Here is a 23,160-nt window from a genome sequence, read left to right as displayed (position 1 = left end):
GGCCATTCACTAAATAACACTGTTAAAGTAAAATTTAATTTTAGCCATCCTGACTGCATCAATGAGAAAGTCTCATTTGGTGCTAATACATGTTTAATGCTTCTTGTATGATCCTTTAATTTTTTTTTTCAGTGCTAGGGAAGGAAGCCAGGGCCTCACACATGCTAAGCACACACTGCTCTATCATGGAGCTATATCCCCATGGCCCAAGCCTCCTTTATGGACAGAGCACAGCAGCAAGCAGCTCAGGGTCTGAGCTTTGAGTAAGCAACTGAGGGATGGTTTCATAATGTTTTGCTTCATTGTATATTTTTTTTCTCTTTGTTTCTTTCTTTGGCTAGCTTCTTTTATCTACAACTGGATTTCTATTTATGGTAATGAATAAAGTTCCTTTATAAAAATAAATTTGGGTTTAAGAAAGTCAAAATATTTTTAAACAGTGAGGAAATAAAAATCCAGATAGCATGCACACACAGCATGGCCAGGAGGGTACGTCAGTGGCAGGCACTTGGGAGACCCTGCCTTTGTCCATGCTGTCTCACCCCTGGGCCTTTGCCCAGGCTGGTCCCTGTCTGCTCTTCTATGCTGACCTCACAAGCTGCCTTGGACTCCATCTGGGGTGAAGTCACTTCTCAAAGAAGCCATGGTAACAACAGCTGTGTATGGCTGGGCCATGGGAAAGGCCAGCAAGGAACTGCACTGGGGATGGTGTCCTATCCTAAGGATAAGCCGAGGACAGACAGCTCAGTACTGTGGGAAATGGATTCCTCCCTCCAGAAACAAAAACAATAGCTGCCCGTGGGTTTCAGAGGTGGCAACAAGACAAGGACGGGGAGAGCAGATGGATTCTATATTTTTATACCTGGGGTTTGGGACAATGAATGCAGAGCATACTTTTTAAAATAAAAAGAAAACCCTGAGGCTCTTCAGGGCAGGTTTTCTGGAGCATGACGCTCGTCTCTGCATCCCCAGCTGGGTGGTCAGGGGAGAATCGTGCAGGCCTGAGCTTGAGGGAGCACCGGGCCAGCCTCTGACAACTTCCTGTCTAGAGGGCCCCTTTGTGCCTTATCCCCTCCATCGGCTGAGTCAGAGCCTCAGAGGGGTGCAGCCCTTGACCAGGCTCCAGCAAGACCCCAGCAGGCCCTGTGGGGTTACAGTTTAGGAACAGGGCCACCATGGTCATGTGGTAACACCCCTCCCCAGACAGAGCGGCAGGAAGCCAGGGCTGACGGGAACGGCATTTCAGCAGTAACACAACAGGCTGGCATAAGAGATATGGCTTGGCCACAGGCGGTTTGGGAGATGGGTCCCTAGGCAACATTCCCTCCTGTCTGCTGTACCCCCTCTCAAGGCATCAGGAGACAGGCTCTCTCCAGGGTGACTGCTAGGATTATGGAAGCAGAGATCCCTGCAGACAGCTCAGCCTGTCCTGGGCTCTCAGGATCTTCAGTCAATAATACCAGAAGAAACCGCGGGAGTAAAAATGGTAGCAGTTCTGATAATAAAAATGACAACTGCCACGACTGAATGACTACTGTGTCCCCGGTATGGTGGTCCGTACTGTCCACGGGTCATTTCATTCTGCCCTCACAATACCCTCAGCAGTAAGTACTAGATCAGTGTCCACCACCTTCCACAGCTGGGAAACTGAGGCTCAGGGAAGTGGGCTGCCCAACACATGAGTGCCATACAGCCCCAGAGCCGGAGTGTAAAGGATCTGTGTGCCTCTGTTTCTCTGTGTCCTCCAGCTGGGGGACATGAGGGACTTGAAAAGAGAGGTTGTGAAGGAACCAAAGCCATTTCGGGCAGAGCAGAGGTAAGATCAGTTTTACACCTGTGCAGGGATGTCATGGTAGACACTGCAAGCTGCTCACCAAATATCCATTCTCCTTCTCTTCCCTTTGAAGCGAATCCTACTGTAGTCAGGGAAGCAATGTGCCTGGCTAAAAATACCCACCTTTCCATACCCCTCTGCATCTAGGGAAAGCCAGGTCCCTAGGTGGGCATCTCTTCCCCAGAAGGAGACACGAGGGTATTTTGACCTCTGCCTTTCTTCCTCTTCCCACCTGGAATGTAGAATGGAATAGGGGTCCAGTGGCCATCTTTGAGTATGAGAACAAAAGCCACACTCTCAGAATGGTGGCAGGGCACCCCAGATCAAGGTGGGTCCCTCATGCATCTGAAGCTGCCACAGCAGCCCTGTGTGGCCTGCCTGGTCTTGTCTACGACAAAGTGAGCCCAGGGGGTAAGGCTCCCGAGAAAGCTCTATTCCCGGCCTTAGGACCGAGCTGCGGCCATGAGTAGAGATTACAGAAGGGAGAAAGCCCTTCCGGTTTAGCACGTCCAGGCATCCAGAGCTGGCCTGGACTGTCTCAAGAGATGCTGAGTGCCCCACGCCTGGAGAGGCAGGAGCAGTGGCAGGATGAGCACTTGGCAGTGATGACGGGAAAGGTGTTCTGACTTTGGCTGCAGTGAGACCAAACGGTCTTGCACGCTTCAATCATCTCCACTTTGGGAGGTGAAGAAAGCACCCCACGATGTAGGCCCAGTTATACAGGGCAGGCACACGGCCCTGCAATGCCCTGCAAGGCCTACAAAGGCACTGTCCAGCACAACTTGCAGCCGTGAGGGGAATGTTCTACATCTGTTGCTATCGAACATCTGAAATGTACTCCCACCACCAAGGAATGGAACTTCTCATTTATTTAATCCAAAGTGAAGGAGCCACATGTTGCCAAAGGCTCCCATACTGGACAGCACAGCAGTCTTTTTCTGCCCACATCCTGTATTCCCTCCGACCACCTCTCTACTACCCTGCTCCCCTTTCACTCCACCTTAGCCACAATGGTCCCCTTGCTGTCCCTAAAGCACACCAGGCAAGTACAAGCCCTAGAGCTCTTCCCTCTCCTGTGCTGCTCTTCCCAGAAGGCCCCCACTGACTCTTCCAACTCCTTCATGTCTCTCCCTAGACATCAATGAAGCGTACCCTGGCCACTTATTTATAAAGGCCACTTGCCCCCTCTCAGTGCTCCATAATTTATTATATCTGCTGAGTTGTCTCCCCAAACTAGGATGGAGATGCTATGAACGTCAGGGTCTTCAGGCTTTCTTCCCCAAGCATGGAACACTGTGGGGCACAGAGTCAACTCTATAAATATCTGCAGAATTTGCTTGAAGGCATACATAAGTAAAGCAGAGGGCACCTCTGTACACTGGTTTTTCCCAGTGTAAGATGACTGAAAGCTACCATCAGAGAGTCAACCTGCTTCCTAATGCCTCACATATGTCCTGGGTACTGTGCCAGGTGCTGGTACCCACGCCAACATGCCAGGAACACATAAAAGAGGGGACCCAGGCTAGAAAAGAGCTCAGAGCTTCCCTAAGGAAGAAATAGTTGAGCTGAGTGAGCCCAGATGAATGAGCAGGTGTTAGTGAAATAAAGGGAGGGGAAAGCATTTTAGGCAAGTGGAACAGCATTTGCAAAGGACCATAGGCAAGAAAGAGCATGGCCTTTGGAAGAACTGTGCTGAAGGTTTGAGTGACTGAGGAGACTGGTGTGAGACAGGGATGCTGGGGCAAAAGAGCCAGAGAGGAAGGGTCATGTGGGTCAAGGAGAGAAGGTGGAATCTCTCCTAACAGCAGACATCCCTGGTGCCCACATCATAACCCCTCTGCACATCCCTATTTTACCCACAGCTGTGGAGGATGGTTCCCTGTGAGGTCAGACTCACCCACCTCTGTCAGGGTCACCCAAGTACAGCTGTCCACTGTCTTCCTGGAGCCTACTCAGATGGCTGAGGAAGTCTCTTTATCCTCACCCAAGTGCAAGCACAATCCAGAAGTGGGGGATTTCTGCCCCAGGGGAGATGCTCGGCAAATGAAGGAATGAAGCCAAGTTCCATCCCTCAGGTGGAAAATCCTGGGGGTGCTGAGGTCCCAGCCAAGTCCTGTCTCTGTGGTCTCCTGTGTTGTGGCTTGTATATAGATGTTCCCCCAACGCCTCATGCACTCATAAGTGGGGCTTTTTGGAAGTGGCTAGATCTAGGGTGTATGAATATGGATTAAGGGTGTGTGATAATAAATTGATTTAGCACAGTTCTGGGTGTGGATAACGGAACCCCCACCCTGTGTGTGGGTGGCACCAATGAATAGACTTGTACCCTGGCTGGAATATAAACAGACAGAAAGAAAGCAGGCTCACTGCTTGCTGCTTCCTGTCTGCCCTTCCATGGACTGTTTCTCCTTTTTCATGTCCCTCTGGCATGCCATCCTGCCCTGGAACCAGCTGACTATGGACTTAAACCTCTACAAACTGTGAGCCAAAATAAACCTTTCCTCCTTTAACTTGTGAGTGTCAGGTATTTTGTCTCAGCAATGAGAAAAGTAACTAAGACAACAGCAATTACTCGATAACACAGACTTATGCTGTCTTGTCCTTCCCTGTCTTACCCTCAACATTCGCTCCCTCTCATCATCTCCTTCCTGGCATCACTTCCCAGATAAACTACTTGCACTGAATCCTTGCCTCAGGCTTTGCTTTTGAGGGAACCCAAGCTAAGGGCCACACAAAAGTTTTGACCACCTGAGCAGCATGGTCAGTAGGTCATAGCATCCCTCTGGATGCTATGTGGGAAAGGGAACAGGGTAGGAAGAGTGAAGAGCCAGGAAGTCCCCTGCAGTTGGCAGGGAGAAGGGCTGTAGTGGTGGCAGTGGAGGGAGAGGGCTGAAGACAAACAGGGGGAACTGGTTCCCCTTAGCACCAGTGACTCAACAGGCAGGTGATACACACTGAGACTCACCCCCAGCCATGCCTCACTGGGACAGGAAGCCTCATCAAGCTCCATCCAAGCCTAGCCTGGCCCCAGAAACCTGCTGCAAGGGGCTATTTTTAGAGAGCTGGGTATTTACTTGAAGGATTTAGGGCCTGGTTTTATTTTTAACTCCCTTCCTAATGGCAGGGACTTGCTGGTGTGGATTTAGGAAGGCAACCTCAGGAAGTTAGACTGGGCTTTGGAAACCTAGCAGAGCAAAACGGTGCCTGGAGAAGGCAGAGGAAGCTACTGGAATAACCAATTTGCACTTGCCTCAGTTTTGGGTAAGGAAAACTGGCCATGGGCTCTGGTGCTTGAGCACCGCAGAGTACCACAGTCACCCTCCACAGGCACCACCTCATTCCATCCTCACCATAATCCCAGAGCCAGGGCTGTTACTGCCCTCATTCTACAGACAAGGAGAGTGAGGCTCAGAGAAGATCAAGCACACGCAGTGAGCAAGTAACAGAGCAGGCAGGATTTAACCTCAGCTCCTTGATGTCCTCAGCCAGTGCGCCCAACTGCTCTGCCAGAAGAAAGTGTGCCCAGCACCAAGTACCAGGCCACTAAGGCAAGACAACGGCTTTCTCTTGTGACCTGGTAAAGATGAAGAGTCTGGACCAGAGAACATAAAGCGTGGCTGTATGAACTGATTTCCTCATTTGTGAAGTGGGTTGATATAATAAGCAGCTCTCACTCAGGGGGATTAAATGAGATGAAGTCCATACATGGAGCTTAACAGGTGGTAGTGACAGGAACATCATCAACAACCCCTTGCCCCATCCTGTGCCAGGCCCTGGTCTGAGCACACCACATTTATGAGTACCAGCTGGATCCCCTTTTATGCCCATGAGGCAGGTCCTCTCCTGATCTCCAGCCTAGAGATGGCATACAGAGGGACAGGAAGCCAAGGAGAAGTCACTGTCCCTGCCCCTGAGCTCTCTCATACTTGCCCTGAACCACCCCTGTCATTCTCAACACTAACGGTACTCCAACATTCTTGTGTCCAGGCCCTTCCAGCATTGACCCGAGTCCCTGGTGCCAGCTCAGATGTTAGCATGGCCTCACTGGAAAGAAAGTAGGGAAATTTTTGCATTTGGGATTAAAGTGACCTCTCCCCCCAAAGGTATTGCCCTGTGTGCTCTGACTCAGCTTGTTAGACTGAAAAATGAAGAGGGAAAGGCCCTGTAGCTGGACCTGAAGCACAGTCCTAGCCTGGGATGTGATAAAAATCCCTTTCCACTTCCCAGGGCTCTGTCCGCTATCTGCCAGATTTATTAATGTGGCCCAGAAGCCAAATGAGCTCTGATTAGCTCCTCGCCCTGTTGTCCAGCTGCACCCTTCTTGGCTGCATGGCCCTAGTAGGATCTCCCCGCTTCTAAGCCTCAGTTTCTTCACTGTGAAAAAAATCACACCAGACTCATTCTCTCTCCAGCAGCTTCCACTTGAGGGCTGACAGGAGCATGATGGGCCTTTGTTCTGGCTCTCTGCTCCCTGAGTTTGGAAGGCCTGACTCCCCCAGACACACTGTCCTCTAGTTCTAACATTTTCTGGCTGCCAGGGACTCCAGAAAGCTCTTCTCTCTCTCCCAGACCTCTCAGCCTTGGTATGCTAGTTGCCTCATATACGTCCTGAGAATCCTGCCCTGACAACTCAGGAAATGCCACTGAACGTCTTCTGTCACCAGGTACAGAGGAACTTTGTCCATTTGGTGACTCACAAGGAGGGACATGGGAAGGGCAGGAGTCTGGAGGCCTTTCTGCCTCTTCAAGCCCATCCCCAGATAGTTGGAACCCCATCTCCCGGAATGTTGGGAGGCAAGACAAGGACAAACCTTACCTCTGTGGGCACAGGCAGCTGCCTGGAGGGGTGCTGGCGGCCACTGGACTCACACACGATTGTCTCCAAATCACATGGCAAATATGCAGAAGATGAAATGGGCAGTGCACTCTCACACACCGTCAGAGGGGTGGAGGGGCACTTCTGGCACATCTTTTTGTAGGGTAATGGGTTCTAATAGCAGTACAATATGCATTCTTTTGACCCTGCAAATTTAGGTCTAGGAATTTAACCCATAAAGGTTTCTCTCTCTTGTAGCTATTATTCTTTAAATATTTGTTAAACATACATTAGAGGGATGGTGTAGACAGGGTTGTTCAGAGCTCCACCTGTTTCTCTGTGTAGGGCCCTCTGGACCTTTAGGAGAGTCCACTGAATTTACCTTGGACAGCAAATGTCAGAGCCTCAGGTGAATGAACATTATTCTGTAGTTCCCTGTTATCTGCAGTTTCACATTCCACAGCTTCAGTTACCCAAGGTCAAACATGGGCCAAAAATATTAAATGGAAAATTCCAGAAATAGACAATTCACAAATTTAAAATATCTTACAGTATATGCTTGTCATTGTTCTATTTTATCAGCAGTCATTATTAATCTCTCACCATGCTTAATTCATAAATTAAACTAGCCAGGCATGGTGGCACACGTCTATAATCCCAGCCTCAGGGAGGCTGAGATAGGAAGCTGGTGAGTTTGAGGCCAGCATGGGCTACACAGCAAGATACTGTCTCAAAAACCCAAAACAAGCAAACTAATTAATTAATTAAACTTTATCACAGGCATGTGTGTGTAGGGAAAATAACCAGTGCATACATGGTTTGGTATGATCTACAGTTTCGGGCACCCACTGGGGGATCTTAGAATGGATCCTTCGTGCACAAGGAAGGGGGAGCTTCTGTATTTCCCATATATTCCAATGATACTTGAGTGTCCCTGACAGGAAAAGTTTCCTGGTGAGACCATCCCTATAACCAGGTCTTTGAGCAAGGTTATGGGTCGAAGGATGCTCTCTGCAGCCTCACTTGTGAACATGAAAACTTGAAATGGTTTCAGTCTCCATCAAGAGAGATCTGGTTAAATAACTTATGGTACCCCAAAATTATGGAATATTATACTGCTGTTAAAAGAATATGCAAATCTATATATGTAAGATGAAAAGGTGTTAAAATCTATTACATCAAAAAGGCAAGCTGCAGAACATTATATAGGCAGTTCCAGTTACAGAAAAACAACAAAACCAGAGGGAGTAAGTGGAATAATTCTTTAAGTGAACTGTTAACAATGGTCACCTCAGAGGTGCAGATGGAGCCAAAGGAGGACAGGGAGGGATTTTATTAATTTTTAGTTTTTATTCTGACCTGTTTTAAATTTTAACAAGTATGTTGCTTCAAACAATGCTAGAAAGAGTAAAGGAAGAAAAAGGAGAGGGAAAAACTCACGGTATTTTAAGTGGCAGAACAGCATCCTGGCTGTTAAAGAACAGAGACTCAAGGGTCTGAATCTCAACTCTGTCACTTACTAGTTCTGGGACTCCAAGAAGGTTAAAAAAAACCTCCAGGTGCCTCTAGAATCAGATACGTTAACTCGGCTAAACACTTGGAACTGTGCCTGCCACACACTGTGTCCTCAGTAAATGTCATCAGATGGTGGCAGCCGTACAGGGCGTTGCATCTGTCCCAAGATGACCAGGCTGCGAGGTGCAGACTATGGAGCTCACTGTCTCCGGACTCCTGTCACAGCGCTCCTTCTGCTCTATCTGCCTTCCAGTTTTGCCTCAGTGGACTTCCCCTAGCAGAGGGTAAGGATGGGAGGAAAGAGGGTGTGAAGAACGAAGGAGTCTTGGTTTCTGACCCACCCGCAGATGATGTCCTGGAATGCGGAAAGAAGAGTGTGCCGCTGGTCCGGGGTTCCTGACTGGCCCTCCCAGTGGATCTCCTCCCACACACGCCCATCCTCTACCCACCTCCCGTCTAAGGTGCTCGCATCCCTGCACATCCCCAATTCGGCTAAGTGCCATGTCAACCCTCTCCTTCCTCCAATTAAAAACAAAATAAGAAGGAAAACTGATCCACTGTGCTAGGCTTCTAAAAACCCACAGCTCTGGCCAGGCCCTTCCTCCCCACCCCAGCAGCCCTGCCACATTTCAGGTTTCTGTCATCTCCTCAAGATCCATAAAGCAGCCTCCTCACTGGCTCCCAGCCAGTAGCCTGGCCACTGCCACCTAAGCCCTCATCTTCACAGCAAGAAAGAAGTGGTCAAGCTAGGCATGGTGGCACATGCCCATAATCCCAGCTACTCAGGAGGCTGAGGCAGGAGAACGGCAGATTGAAACCCAGCCTGGGCAAACTGGACCCCATTTCAAAATAAAGACAATAAAAAGGGCTGGGGATGTAGCTCAGTGCAAGACCCTGGGTTCAATCTCCAGTAACACACACACACACACACACACACACACACACACAAAGAATGATTTGGTCATATACATGTATGCAGGTCATTTCCAGCTGTCATCACTACCCACTGCCTCTAGAAAGAGCCCACCAAGGGCCCAGGGGCAGCATACAGCACGCACATAATTTTTTGGCCTACATAATAGTTCGCGTGCACCCATACATGTGTCTGTATATGTGTATGTGTGTATGAGCACATGTTCACGTGTTAATGGATTTTCATGCAAGTATGTGAGCACTCAGAGTTTAGTGAAAGAGGTACCAGGCTTCTCTCCCTGTTGCTCTAACCTCCTTCTTTTCTCCTCTCCTTCACCTCTTTCTTCTCTCCTCTTTGACCCCTCCCCTATTCCCAAACAAGTGCTCGGATTTGTTATGCAAAGTCCTTAGGAATCAGAAGATTTCCTATCAACCACACAGTGTGTGCCTCTCGACACGATACAATATGAAGTATATAGAACCATTTAGTAAGTGTGCATGCCAGAAAAAGTCAAACCTGATCTATTTTAGATGGAACTTACAGGAAGTACAGGAAAGACAGGAAACAGTTCAACAATACTATAAGGAACTAACTAGGCAAATCTAGAAGATGTCATGTTATTTAAAAAGGGAGGAAAAGGGTTCTAGATTAAAATAGAGTTAGGACACAGTTCCCATCTACAAGTGAAACTAAACAACTCTATGACAGCAGGAAAAAGAATAAAACTCAGGCTGGGGTTTTAGTTCAGTGGTTCCACCGCCTGCCTGGAAAGTGAAAGGACCCGGGGTTCAATCCCCAGTACAGAAAAAAAAAAAGAACAAAACTCATGAATAAATTTAATAGAGGAAATGCAAAATGTGTACACTGAAAACTACAAGACATCACTGAAAGAAATTAAACTGAGTAAATGGGAAGGTGTCCCATGTTCACAGACTGAGAGACTTAAATTTGTTAAAACGACAATATTCTAGGGCCAGGGATTTAGCTCAGTAGTTCTGCTGCCTGCCTCGCAAGCACAAGGTCCTGAGTTCGATCCCCGTACCAAAAAACAAAAACAAAAACAAAAAAATGACAACACCATAGAGTCAACACAATTTAAAACAGTATTTCAAAGGACTCCATCAAGAAGGAAACAAGGCAATCCATAGAATGGGAAAAATACCTGCAAATCACATATCTGACAAGGGACTTGTATTTAGAATATGTAAAGAACACTTACCATTTGTTAGTAAATAAAAGACAATCCACTTTTAAAACAAGCAAAAGGGGGCCGGGGATTTAGCTCAGTGGTTTCGCCGCCTGCTGCGCAAGCGCAAGGACCCAAGTTCAATCCCCAGTACCAAAAAAAAAAAAAACAAGCAAAAGATATGAATATTTACCTCTCCAAAAAAGAACTACGAATGGTCAATAAGCCCAAGGAAAGATGCTAAACATCATCAGTCATTACAGAAATGCTGATCAAAACTACAATGATACAACTCCTCATTTGAACAAATCATACATTACATGAAACTGAGAAAAAGTATTTATATGGATTATTGATATGCTACGTACAACAGTAGATTTAGGGGTATGTAGGAAATGCCCTTATATTTTAGTGGTACATTCTGAAGTACTTTTGGGTGAATTCTTTCATGATATCTAAAATTTACTTTGGACTATATCAAAAAAAGATGAAGTACAGCAAGACTGCTGTTAAATCCAGTTAATGAGTCTAAGAGTGTTAGCTATGTCAATCTCTCCACATGTTTAATTTTACCATAATGAAAAGTCAAAAAGGGGGAAGATTTATGTCAAAATACAAGTTTCTAGTTTTTCTTCAAACATCAGGAGCTATGCTTAAAACAGCTGAGTCCTGGGGCTGGGGATTTAGCTCAGTGGTTCCACTGCCTGCCTCACAAGTGCAAGGTCCCAAGTTTGATCCCCAGTACCAAAAAAAAACCCAGCTGAGTCCTTGATCCTACAGGCAGCCACGGGTGACAGCCAGGGAGTGGCAGCCCCTCCTAGCAGACTTAAGGAGGCGAGGTCCTAGGTCTGCCACCCTCTAGCAAGTGAGACCCAAGCCTCCTACCTGCTGGTAAAACACATCACCTGTAGTAATATTTCAGTTTGCGACATCGGGCTCCCACTCCTGCACTGAGCGCTTAAAGTTTGACCTAACCTGGTCCTGGCTTGAGGCTGCCTTGCCAGCCTCATTTCTAATCTCTCCTCCCGCCTCTCCAGCTTTCTCAGTGACTCTCTGATCCCAAAATACACCTGGCACACTCCTACATCGAGGCCGATGCCCATCCTAGGTCTTATCTGGAATCACCTGAACCTCTTCTCCACCTGCCAACTCCTGACCAGCAGTGGCCACCTGCAGGGAGCTCTCCGAACCCAACCCAGGGAAGGTGAGTTGCTGTGGGCCCTCCCACCTTCAGCTCCTTCCTCCCTCTGTTCCACACTGGCTGTGTCCATCCCTGTCCGTCTTCAACACTTGGCTGGGAGCCCCTGAGAACGCTGACCCCAAAATCCAGCACTGTGTGCCCAGTGGCTCAGCACAAGCCCTGTACAGAGAAGGTAGTGGTCAGAGTTTGCAAAAAGAAGCCCAGCTTTTGTTAGGTCACAATGAAGACTGTTCCTACACCAGAGCTCCTGGTTTCAGCTCCCAGCTGTGCCTTCACTCAGCTTTAGGACCTGATTGAGAACCTTAATCTGTGCCGGTTTTCCATCTGTAAAATGAGAACAGCAGTACCTCTGCACAGGATTGTTTTCAGATTTACATAAATTAATATGTAAGGTACACAGACTCATGCCTGCCTGGTTTCCAGAAATAAAGACTATAAATAAACAGATTTAAACATGGCAATTACTTAGATTCTCCTTTAAACCTCTTGCAGGGCCAGCTCTTCTTTTCCCAGGGCGGCCTGCATTCCCTGGTGGTACAGAAATGAGGATTGGCAGTGTGAATGACACCAAATCCATTCTTCTTTTTGAGACAAGGTCTCGCTGTGTAGTTCAGGCCAGCCTGGAACTCACTATGTAGCACAGGCTGGCCTTGAACTTGCATTGGCCTTGATCCTCCTCCCTGGCCATTCTTATCAGTCAAGGAAAAAGCTTCAGTTAGGTGCCTACAGCTCTTGTATACCCTCAATCTTTGGCCAATGTCTCTTTTCAATAAAAAGAGAACAGACTTCAGGCATGGTGCCTTTGATTCTCAAAAGCTTGACCTCAGACTTGAATGACATTGTTCTATTTTCAGAAGTTCCAGAGATAATAGGTTTCTCATTACAGCAATCATTAGAAGGGTTTCACTATGTAGCCCAGGCTGGCCTCAAACTCATGGTCATCCTCCTTCCTCTGCCTCCCAAGTGCTGGGATCACAGGCATGTGCCACCATGCCCAGCTAGAAGGCTTCTGTTATGACTTGTGTTCAGATGCCCCCCCCAAAGCCTCACACAGTCATAGGTGGGGCTTTTTCAGAGATGGCTAGAGCTTGAGTGTAATGCTGGAATTGATTCACGGTGCAATACTAGGCTCAAGGGCACTAGGATTAAGGGTGTGAGTGCTACCAGCCCTAAGTAGTCTGGACAAGATATAAGGGGCAAAGATATAAGGGGCAGACTGATGCTGTTAAGGTCGCTTGTTGCCTTGCTGACTTCTGCCTTTCAGTGCACAGTGACCCGAATCCATTACTATGAGCCTGTGGTGAAGCAGAATCACCAGGCAGATGGGCACAGCGAATGAAAGGTCATGGCAGTTCAGGCCACTTCAGCCAGGGAGCAGAAAGAGGAAGGGGCTGGCAACAAAATCTACGCTTCCAAGGCACACACTCGCAGTGGCCTACTTCCTCCAAGTAGGCCCTACCCCCAATAGCCCGTTCCGCTGCGGACTCATCAGTGAGTCCATGAATGAGGTCAGTGCCCTCATGATCCAGTCACCTCTCGAGCTCTTCCCCCTTGAGCTTTGTTGCCCTGGGGATCAATCCTTCAACCCTTCAGGGGACATTTCATATCCAGACCATAACAGAGACTGAACTCAGATTCAAAGCAGAGCTTGTCCAGTGTCATAGCCCAAACACAGCCAATGTACCACACAGACCTGCACACCAGAGACTCGGCCTCCAGCAAGCTGCAAAGCTAACTTTAGCCCCACACTCAATGTGGGAGTTTCCAGGGCCAGCTTGAGGGGGGCAGGGGCAGGGAAGGCATGGGAGGAGAGAAGGCAGACCAGTCCAGTGATGTCACCCCACTACCAACCCTGAGACATTCCAAACCTCAGGCACTAGGGGAGCTGACAACTCTCCAAGGGTATCCCCTGTGTGTGGGGGCTGTGAGTGGGGACACAGTGGCAAGAATACTAGACAATGACTGGAGCAGCTGACATTTATCCAGCCTTTCACATACACAGTCTGCTTTATCCTTCAGGAAAACACTTCCAGGTAGAAATCACTACCCTCTTTTTAGAAATGAAGAACCGAGGTCTGCAGAGAAGCAAAGGGCTGTCAAAGGCTTAGTCACTCACTGAGCTCCTTCCAGAAGGGAGCCATATATCAGGGGGATGGTGTGACAACAAGGGAAATCCAGGCCCTCCCGAAATTTTCCAGCTTTGCTCACGAACCCAGCATCCACGACCTTAAAAGGCATTACAAAAAGAGTTCTTCACCACAAAATCAGAAGGTGTGAGCCTAATCCCCTTCCATCACTTGGTGGTTGTGGATTTGTCTTTACTGCTTTCCATGCCTGTTTCACATCTTCACAGAGAAGGGGCTGGACTATCTCCTGGACCCAAATGAGCCTAGAACAACACTGGCCAGAAACAATGGAATGGAAGTCACATATGTAATTGTTTTGTAGTAACCACAGTCAAAAAAGTAAAATGAAAAAAAAAAAGAAAGAGATGAAATTATTTTGATACATTTTCCCTTAATTCAATAGATGTAAAATATGATTTCAATGTGTAATCAAGATTGTCAAAATTATAAACAGACCACACTCTTCGCACACAGTCTCTGAAGTCCAGTGTGTGTTTCACATCTCAGCTCGGACCAGCCACATTTCAAGTGCTCTGTGGCCCCTGTGGCAAGTGGCTGACACACTGGACATTGCCAGTCCAGAATCTTTCCTGATCCGTAGTCCACCTTAAGGGAATGACCTGTCTCGGCTTTCTCCCTTCAGTGTCCTGATCACAGACACTGCCACTTGTCACAGGTGGCCACCAGAGCACTTGAAATTGGCTGGTCCGAGCCAAGCTGTGCTGTGAGTGTGAAACACACACTGAATTTGGGAGATGTAGTATGAAAAGGTTATAAAGTAACCTATTCGTAATTTTTAAAATATTGATTACATATTGAAATTATTTTAGATTTACCAACTTAGAGAAAAATATATTGTTGGAATTAATGTCACCTGTTTCTTTTTACTTTTTAAAATATGGTTACTATTAAAAAAAACTTCTCTAAAGGGCTGGGGATTTAGCTCAGTGGTTCCGCCACCTGCCTCGAAACCGCAAGGTCCCGAGTTTGATCCCTGGTACCAAAAAAAAAAAAAAAAGAATTCCTCTAATTACATATATAATCCTTTCCTTCTTTCCTTATTGCATAGTATTGCTCTGGACTCTTTCAGGCCCTTAGAGACAGCCAGGCCCCTGACACAGTCCACATAAGCAGAGTCCTGAGCTAGAGGCCAGGATGTAGTTCCTCTGGGCTGGGAGGCTGCGGGCTGCTGGAGGCACTTCCTGCTGCCCTGCAGCCAAAGCCGTGGGAGGGGAAGAGCCTCTGAGGAAGACAGACAACCGAAATCCTGTGTTTCCTGCCAACCGAGAGACTCCCTTAATTGGAAATGCAGCCTGAGCTTGAACAGGGGCCAGGCAGCTACTCCCCACATGGCACCAGCCCCAGAGCACAAGGGCTCACACACAGGACTCGACATCTCTCCTATGCTCTGCTCACAGCAGCGCCGCATGCCAGAGGCTGGATACCAGTGTCTCACTCCCCTCCTCAGTGCCCGCTGCAGGGCTGGTGACCTTCTCAGTGAGAGCACAACACCTTCCTGACTCAAGGGTGCTGGCATCAGCGGGAAAAGCAAGGAGGGTAGGGAAAGCAGAGAGCAGAGAGAGGCAAGGTCTTGCCCCAGGAGGGAGAGCACCTGGGGACACATGCCCCCTTCCTCAAGTCTGCAATCAAATGTGGGAGATGGCTTGCACTGCGAGCTGTGGTGGTGCACACCTGTAATCCCAGCATTAGGAAGACCGAGGGAAGAGGTTCACCACAAGTTCAAAGCCAGGGCTATACAGTGAGTTCAAGCCCAACCTGAACTACATAGTGAAGCCCTGTCTCAGAAAACCAAAATACAAGAAATTAAAAAGGCTGGCTTGTGCTGCTGGCTGCTCTGCACCAGGCATTGCACAGGCCTAGCTCATTGCCTCTTCCTGACAACCCTATGAACAAACAGGATCCCAGGGCCAGAGTGGTGAAGCAACTCGGGTGCATTCACACAGCCAGTTAGTAGAAGAGGTATACAGAGCCAGAGGCTGGAATGCAGACACCCAAAGACCACCTAAAGCATGGCATCTCTGCTTTCATTTTACCTGCCTTGGTTATTACCTTAAAATTTCAGGGGCTGGGGATTTAGCTCAGCGGTTTCAGCGCCTGCTGTGCAAGCGCAAGGACCCGAGTTCGATCGCCGGTACCAAAAAAAACCAAAAAAACTTGTCAGGTCCCTGCTCTACTCTGCACATAGGCAAGTTAATCACCAAAGGCGTGTCTCGTATCATGAGGATTATTAGCCCTAAATTTACCCAGCATATCTCATCCTCCTTCAAGACTAAAGACACTAAGATAACTAAGTAACTGAAGTAATTTTCAGGGTTTGCAGGGACACCCAATTGACAGCTTTTACAAAGCCCAGTTCCAGACCCTCTGGAGCAATGTCCAGACGTCTCCAGTCACTGTCCTAAACCTGCAGTCACCTCATACCAGAAAAGCAGAGCCTGCAGACCACCCCATGATAAGGTCACCCCTCCAAGCAGAAGCAATCACCCCATGACAGGAACTGAGGCTGCTCTCTAAGCAGTAGCCGGCATCTCATCATGGGAACCCAAGGTCTCCTGAAGCAAGGATGGTTCACACAGGAACTCCTAGAAGCAATGCTGAGATGTTATCTATCAACCACATTGTGACCAGACCAGGACTACCTATGCTATGCAACACGCCCGCCCCCCCAGCTATGCCCTTGATTTCGTTCCTCTTTTCTATAAAACCCAAAGCTCCTGTCAGCCCCTCAAAGATAGATCTCAAACCTCTTTATGAGTGCTTCCCAGTGTGGTCATGCTGATTTTTTTGTTTTTTGTTTTTGAGACAAGGTTTTTCTTGAGGCTGGTCCTGAACTCACTGTGCAGCACAGCCTGGCTTTAAACTCTTGGTAATCTTCCCACCTCAGCCTCCTGAGTGCTAGAATTATAGGTGTGTACAACCACACCTGGTTTCGATTCCATGATTGATGTTATGGGACAGGTGGCTCAGCCTGTGGGATCCCCAGAGGAGAGGCTTTTGCCCTACAACTCTAGTAACAGAGCCAGGGTTCCATTTCATGGTCGTCAAATCCAAACCCTAAATTCTTACCCATTCCTCTCTGCAAGTCCCAGGACAGTACTGGCTTCTCTCTGTTGTGACCATATACATACATCAGTGTAGTTACTAAAAATGTTCTCTTTTTGGGCTGGGGAGGTGTGGTACAGTGGTAGAGTTCTTGCCTAGCATGTGTGAGGCCCTGGGTTTATAAATCAGTCAATCATCAAATAAAAATGTTCTCTTTAGAAAAAGGGACCAATGTTACATACAGAAGAATTTCAAATGATATATGTGGATATGCCCCCTCCAAAAGATGACGCTGAGTCCCAGACTTTCTCTTCTTGATTACGGGCTGACTTTTATACCTGGATTCCAAAGATCAGAGCAGGGAGAGGGGAAAACAGTAAGCTTACATCAGAAAGTCCTGGCAGGGGCCAGGGATTTAGCTCAGTGGTTCCGCCGCCTGCCCTGCAAATGCAAGGACCCAAGTTCGATCCCCAGCACCGAAAAAATAAAGAGAGAGTCCTGGCAGATGCCTCCTGAGTCACATGATCATGGGTAGTGAAAAGGCATGAGGGTTTCACAATCCCCAGTGTGACGTGAGGGTGAGAAGGGCACTTTACTTCTGTAGTCTACTCCAAAACCTATAACCTCAGTCATTCGGACAAAAATGTCAGGCAAATCCAAATAGAGGGACCAGTAGTTCTTCAAAACTGTCCAGGTCAAGAGAAGCGAGGAAAGGCTGAGAAACTGTCAGAGATCAGAGGTGACTACGGAGACCTGACAAGGCAATATGCGTTCCTGGAACAGTGGAAAACTAGTAGAACTGATATAAAGTCTAGAGTTTAGTGAGCAGTAATGTGTCACTGTTGACTCTGATGAAAGTCATATGGTAATGTACAAAGTCAACATTAGAGGAAATTGAATGGAAAGTATATGGGAATTATTTGTATTATCTCTGCAACATTTTGTGACTCTAAAATTACTCCAACGTAAGTTTTATTTTTAAGAAATGACCACCTAATTATAAGCCTGGCTCTCCATCTTAGTCCATTTGTACTGCTATAACAGAATACTTGAAAATGGTAATTTATGAAGTGTGATAAAAAAATAAGCTGAATGCTTAAATTTTGAAAAATTTTATTACACTGAAAGATACACCGACATTAACCTCCCCCACCAAGAATTCCCCTTTACTTTGAATACAGTAATCCCATTGTTCTTGCCACCTTCTGAAGCAGTTCTGGAAGTCCTCTTTCATGAATGTCTTTTTGTGAACACAAGTCAATGTCCTAAATCAATTCAAAATGTTTACAGCAATTTCTGTCAAATGAAAACATTACAGTGGGTCCTCATTCACCTTAGGCACCTGATCTGGTCCTGTGTAACTGCTGGTTCTTCCTCAAAGTCAAAATGACCGTGAAAGGTAAATGCTTCAAATTGACTCAGGACACTGAAGCAGCCATAAAAGACTTCCAGAACTGCTGCAGAAAGTGGCAAGAACAATAAGTGTGTTCAAAGTAACAGAAAGTATTTTGAAAAAGATTAATGGCAATGTGTCTTCCTGTTATAATTTATTTTTAATTTAAACATTTGCCATATTTTTCACTCACATCCCTTATAACCAACAGAAAGTTACCGGCTTGTAGTTCTGAGGGTTGAAAAGGCTAAGTTCAAGGCACCAGGAAGGTCAGTGCTTGGTGAGGCCATTTTTTTCTTCCAAGATGGTATTGTGAATGCTGTATTCTCTGGACGGGAGAAAGTCTGGATCCTCCAGAAGGTGGAAAGTCAAATAGGCAAAAGGGATCTAAACTTACCATTTTACAATGGCATTAATCCCACCCACAACGATGTAGTTCTCAAGGCCTAATCACTTTGTAAAGGCCCCACCTTTTAATGTTGGTAAAATCAATGTGAATTAAATTCCAACATGAGTTTGGAGTGGACAAACCATAGCAGCTTCAAGCCAAGAAGTCTTAAGAAAATTACCTATAGTTTCTTTCTGCCTTAATAACATTAACATTCATGGCAATTTTAAGTTCACAAAGTTTAGCAAAATGTATAGGTTAAAGCTTTGGAATCAGAAAGCTAAGGGCTGAAGCTTGGTTCCCCACTTGCTTGGCAGGTGGTGGTCTTGGGCATATTACATTTTTTCTTTATGCCTCAGTTTCTACAGCTGTCAAATAAATTCATTAAATGATGACAATAACTAGTGGTATTTCTTGAGCCCGTGCTTGGTGTCCAGCATGTGCTGTCCTGCTCCCCCCTCAGGACCGCTCTGCAGGGAATGTAGAGAGCTGTCCACCCCGGGTCATGCTCTTTTCCGGAAGATTGCCCGCATCCAATATAGATGATATAAAGATCCAGTTCATGCTGTACTTGAGACCACTTTAAAGGTCATCTCCGCCACAGAGCACCCCTTGAGGTTGGCTGAGCCCTCTGCAAAGACTGCACTTCTGCCCAGCATCTCCCTGCCTTGCCCTGCTTCCTGACCTTCCCACAAGTGTAGGTCCTGAGAGCACGTCCATGGATGCCCTGCATGCTGATCTCCATCTCAGAGTCTGCTTCCTGGGGAAGCATCCACAACAGGACTCAGAACCACTGGACCTGCACTTCTTTCTCAAGTGTTGCATAGATGAAACACTGAGGTTAGAGAAGAAAACTCAAGTGGCCAAGGATACACAACTAAACAATGATGACACCACATACTGGGGAAGCTGAAACTCATACAGCCAAGCTGATTTACCCAAGGCACTGAGCTATCAAAGAGAGTAATGCCAGGATTTGTCTCTAGGCCACTTGCACCAATTTTAGCCCAGGCTATTTAAAGCCTCCAAAAGGATCACTATAGCCACTGGGATAGGTAACTGTCTTTTGCCACCTCACACCACTTTCCCCACAGCTACTCCAAGTTTGCAAAACTCGAATAACAATACTTCTTAAGTGGGCAGCAAAAGGAAGGAGGAGCAACCCAGATAGAGAAATCAGCACGAGCAATAGCTCACTGGCAGGAGGAACTACAGAATGGTGATAAAAGGCCAAGGGGACAACCAGAAAGAGGGGAAAAATCCAAGCCCAGGATGTGAATGGTAGAAAAGGCCACGAGGGGAGGACGGAAACCAGATTATGAAAGGCTACTCACTAACTGGGTGACTTGGGGCAAATAACCTTATCTTTCTGAGCTTCATTGAACTGGCCTGTAACATGCCAATAAAATAGGACCAATCCTGAAAGGTTGTTGAGAGGAATACATGAGTCAATGTAAACCAAATTTGCCATGCACACAGCAGGTACTATAAACATTTGGCAACAACAACAACACTTTAGATGAAGTAGAATGAGAAGGCATGGAAGGGTATGAATGTAGATGACAGGGTGGATACTTAGTGGATAGGAGATTTTATATATGCATAGCTGGGTGGTTGGGAGGGTAAATGGCTGAGTGAATAGAAGCATGGTAGACTGTTGGATGAAGTATGGTTGGGCAGTAGAGGTGGCTGGGTGATGGGTGGGTGAATGCAGACGATGGTTCAGTGGATGGAAGTGTGGCTGGGTGATGAGGTGTTTGGATAAATGGAAGTAGATGGGTGAACGCAGACATGGTTGTATGTTAGGATAAGTAGCTGAGCAGATGGGATCGGTTGAGTGAATGCAGCTTATTGTGAATGAGTGATGAGTAAGTGGTCGAATGGATGTCTCAGTAAATGGACGGATGGTTGGGTGGGTGGACAGGTGGATAACTGGATGCTGGGTGAGTAAAAGGATGGAAAGGTAGACGAGTGGTAAGTGTGAACGAGTAAATGTGGGAATGGGTAGCCAGCTTGGTGGATGTTAGAGAGATTGAGTTACTGGGGTGGTTGGTTGTTTGGAAGGGTTGGGTAGATGAAGTTGTTCGGGTGGATGTTAGAGAAGTTACATGGATGGAGGGACTGAAGAGATGACCGGGTGCTTGACTGTGCGGCTAGGCAGACAGACGGACAACTGGATGGCCAGTTGGGTGAACAAAAGGCGGAGCGGGTGTGTGGGCACGGTGGGTAGTGGAAAGGTCGAGGGAATGTAAGAGGCCGATGCAGGGGTGGGAGGGACAAGGGTTAGTGGCAGCACGGCAGAGAGAAGGGACAGACGGACCAACTGGGGACACCAGCCGCCGAAGCCCCTCCAATGAAACCCCTAAAGGTCAGGAGAGATCCCTCCCAACGGAAAGGGGAGCAGAAAGGCAAGGCCTGTCCGGCTGCCCTGACCCAGGACCAGCCCGCACCGGCCCATCCCCTCGATGCCCACCCTGCGGCCCACCTGGAGGCAGCGATCTCGGCCTTCTGCCGGGCTATGGCGGCCGCGCGCTGGGCGCCCTCCACGCTGTGCTCCACCTTCTGACGGACCTTACTGCTCCTGAGCGGCAGCACGCGGCGCTTGGCGGCCTTGACCAGCACGTTGTGGCGGTACTTGCCCTCCTCGCGGTGGCCGTCAGGCAGCGTGGTGCAGCCGTAGCCGTGGCGCAGGTTGTCCAGCCACTCGCCCTCGTAGCGGAGGCCGCTGGAGCGCTCGCTCACGCCGAAGCCCGAGCGCTTGTCGTTCTTCCACTCGCCCATGTAGGTCTCGGTGGTGGTGGCGTCGATGTCCGCCTCGAAGGGTGCGGCCTCGTCAGCGCCCTCGGCGCCCTCACCCAGGCTGGCGGTGGAGGCCGCGTCGCTGGCGCCCGAGCTCAGGTCGCTCTTGAGGAAGCTGACGCGGCTGCGCTGGCTGCCCAGGGACGTGCGCGACTCCGCGCGCCGCAGCTTGCCCAGGAGCGCGCCCCGCTGGAAGAGGCCGCCGCCCTTGGCTGCGCGCGCCGTCTCGGCGTTGGCCAGCAGGCTGAGCGCGAAGCCGCCGCGCGGGATGGCCGGCGAGGGCAGCGCGGGGCCGTCGGGGGCCGGCGACGCTGGCGAGTCCGGGGCCACGGTGCCGTTGCTGTGTTCGCTGCGCAGGGATGAGAGCGACGTGCGCAGCGGCGAGCGCACCACCACGGCCATGCCGTAGGGCACGCTCTGGCGCACCCCGTAGCCGTGGCGCATGCCGTTGGTGAACTGGCCTTGGTACGTCCCTGCGGGCAGGAAAGGGCATGTCAGAGCGCGGCACCACGGGGCACGTTTGGGCAGTGACCAGCGTGTGTGCGAGGGCTGGAGCTGGCCAGGCCATCTGAGTGGCAGAGTGCACGTTTTGAGGAGTCCTTGAGGTTGCCAGTGTGGGAGAACACAAGCAGAGTGAACAAGCTAGGTGAGTCTGTGCAATGGTGTGACTCTCTCCTGGTGGGAACATAGCAGGATCACAGATGCACAAGCAAGGAGTCTGTGAGTCCCATCATCCCTGTATGAAGTTGTATAATTGATGGCTCTGAGAATGAATGAGGTTAAAGGAGTGTGCTAGCACAAGAGCAGACAAGCCAGAAGGAATTTGCCAAGTGGTGTGAATATTCCCAGAGAACATGCTGAGGTCACAAGTATGCAAGATGGAGCAAAGTGTGTGAGTCGGAGTGTTAAAGTATGAAGTTATCTGAGCAGATGAGGCTCTGGTTGAATATAAATGTGTGTGCACAGCGTTTGGATCACACTGAAGAGCATGACTACACAAACATGAGTGGACAAGACAGGATTGTGCAATAGCATGATTGTTTGCAGATGTGGGAGTGTGCAAGGCAGTGTGTGCACAGAGGGTGTCTGACTCCAGGTGAGCGAGGCACAGTAGGACATAGCATAAAGTTAGGAGAGCATTCGAGGTCTCAATTGTACAGAGAGAGGTAGAACTGAATGAAAGTGCAAGATCAGAGTGCAATGCGATGTGAACAGGCAAGGCCCTCCATCTCACTGCATGAGGTGAAGTACACATGCACAGCCAAACAAGTGTGCAAGAGGGTGTGAATGTTCAAGGCCATGAACAGGTCAGACTGAATTTGCATAGTGTGAGCGGAAAAGCATGGGATTGTGAGAGTGTTTGTGCAAGACTATGTGTGTAAGAGACCGGTGGGCATACACATCAGTGTCTTTTGACTGAATGAGATCATGAGTGTGCAGCATGTACACAGGAGGGGAGTGCCCACAGTCCCATGAAGGTGACATTATAAATGTTTATGAGGTTCTGAGTGCACAGGCACATCTGAGTGTCAGAGCACAAAGTATAGGAGGCTCTGAGCTGAGTGTGTGAGGTTGTGGGCATCAGTGAACTGAGACCACACAAGACCATGCGCATGCAGGATGGTGATGTGTACAGGTCCTGCATGGACACAGATACCTGAGCTCCCAGGAACAGGACAGTTTGTGTTAGTAGCCACTCAAGTCTCGTGTGAGTAGAGAGACAATGCAGAAAGGAGCTCAGACTCCAAATCCTGCTTCTCCCCTCACTAGCTGTGTGACCTTGGGCAACTGACTTACTCTCGCTGTGCCTCAACTTCTTCCTCTGTCAGGGACGACAATTACCTCTTACCTCTTAGTGTTTTTTTGAGGTTTAAATAAGTTAGTATCTCTGAAAAACTAAAAGATAAGATATGAATGTGATACTGT

At 48.3% G+C, this 23,160-nt stretch overlaps 1 protein-coding gene across 2 annotated transcripts in view; it reads right to left on the bottom strand.

Annotated features, from left to right (window-relative positions):
* Positions 1-23,160, bottom strand: part of Jph2 (junctophilin 2) — a 73,920-nt gene that overhangs the window by 29,401 nt on the left and 21,359 nt on the right. For both annotated transcript variants that reach the window (XM_021239083.2, XM_004858199.4), the window contains exon 2: positions 20,921-21,707. In XM_021239083.2, coding sequence (XP_021094742.1) covers positions 20,921-21,707 — 787 coding nt within the window. The remainder of the gene's footprint in view (positions 1-20,920; positions 21,708-23,160) is intronic.

Source organism: Heterocephalus glaber, unplaced genomic scaffold, assembly GCF_053883595.1.
Source record: "Heterocephalus glaber isolate CG9 unplaced genomic scaffold, H.glaber_assembly_v1.0 deba00001673, whole genome shotgun sequence".
NCBI lineage: Eukaryota > Metazoa > Chordata > Mammalia > Rodentia > Bathyergidae > Heterocephalus > Heterocephalus glaber.
Note: the sequence above shows the minus strand (reverse complement) of the source record. Positions and strands in the feature narration are given on the sequence as shown.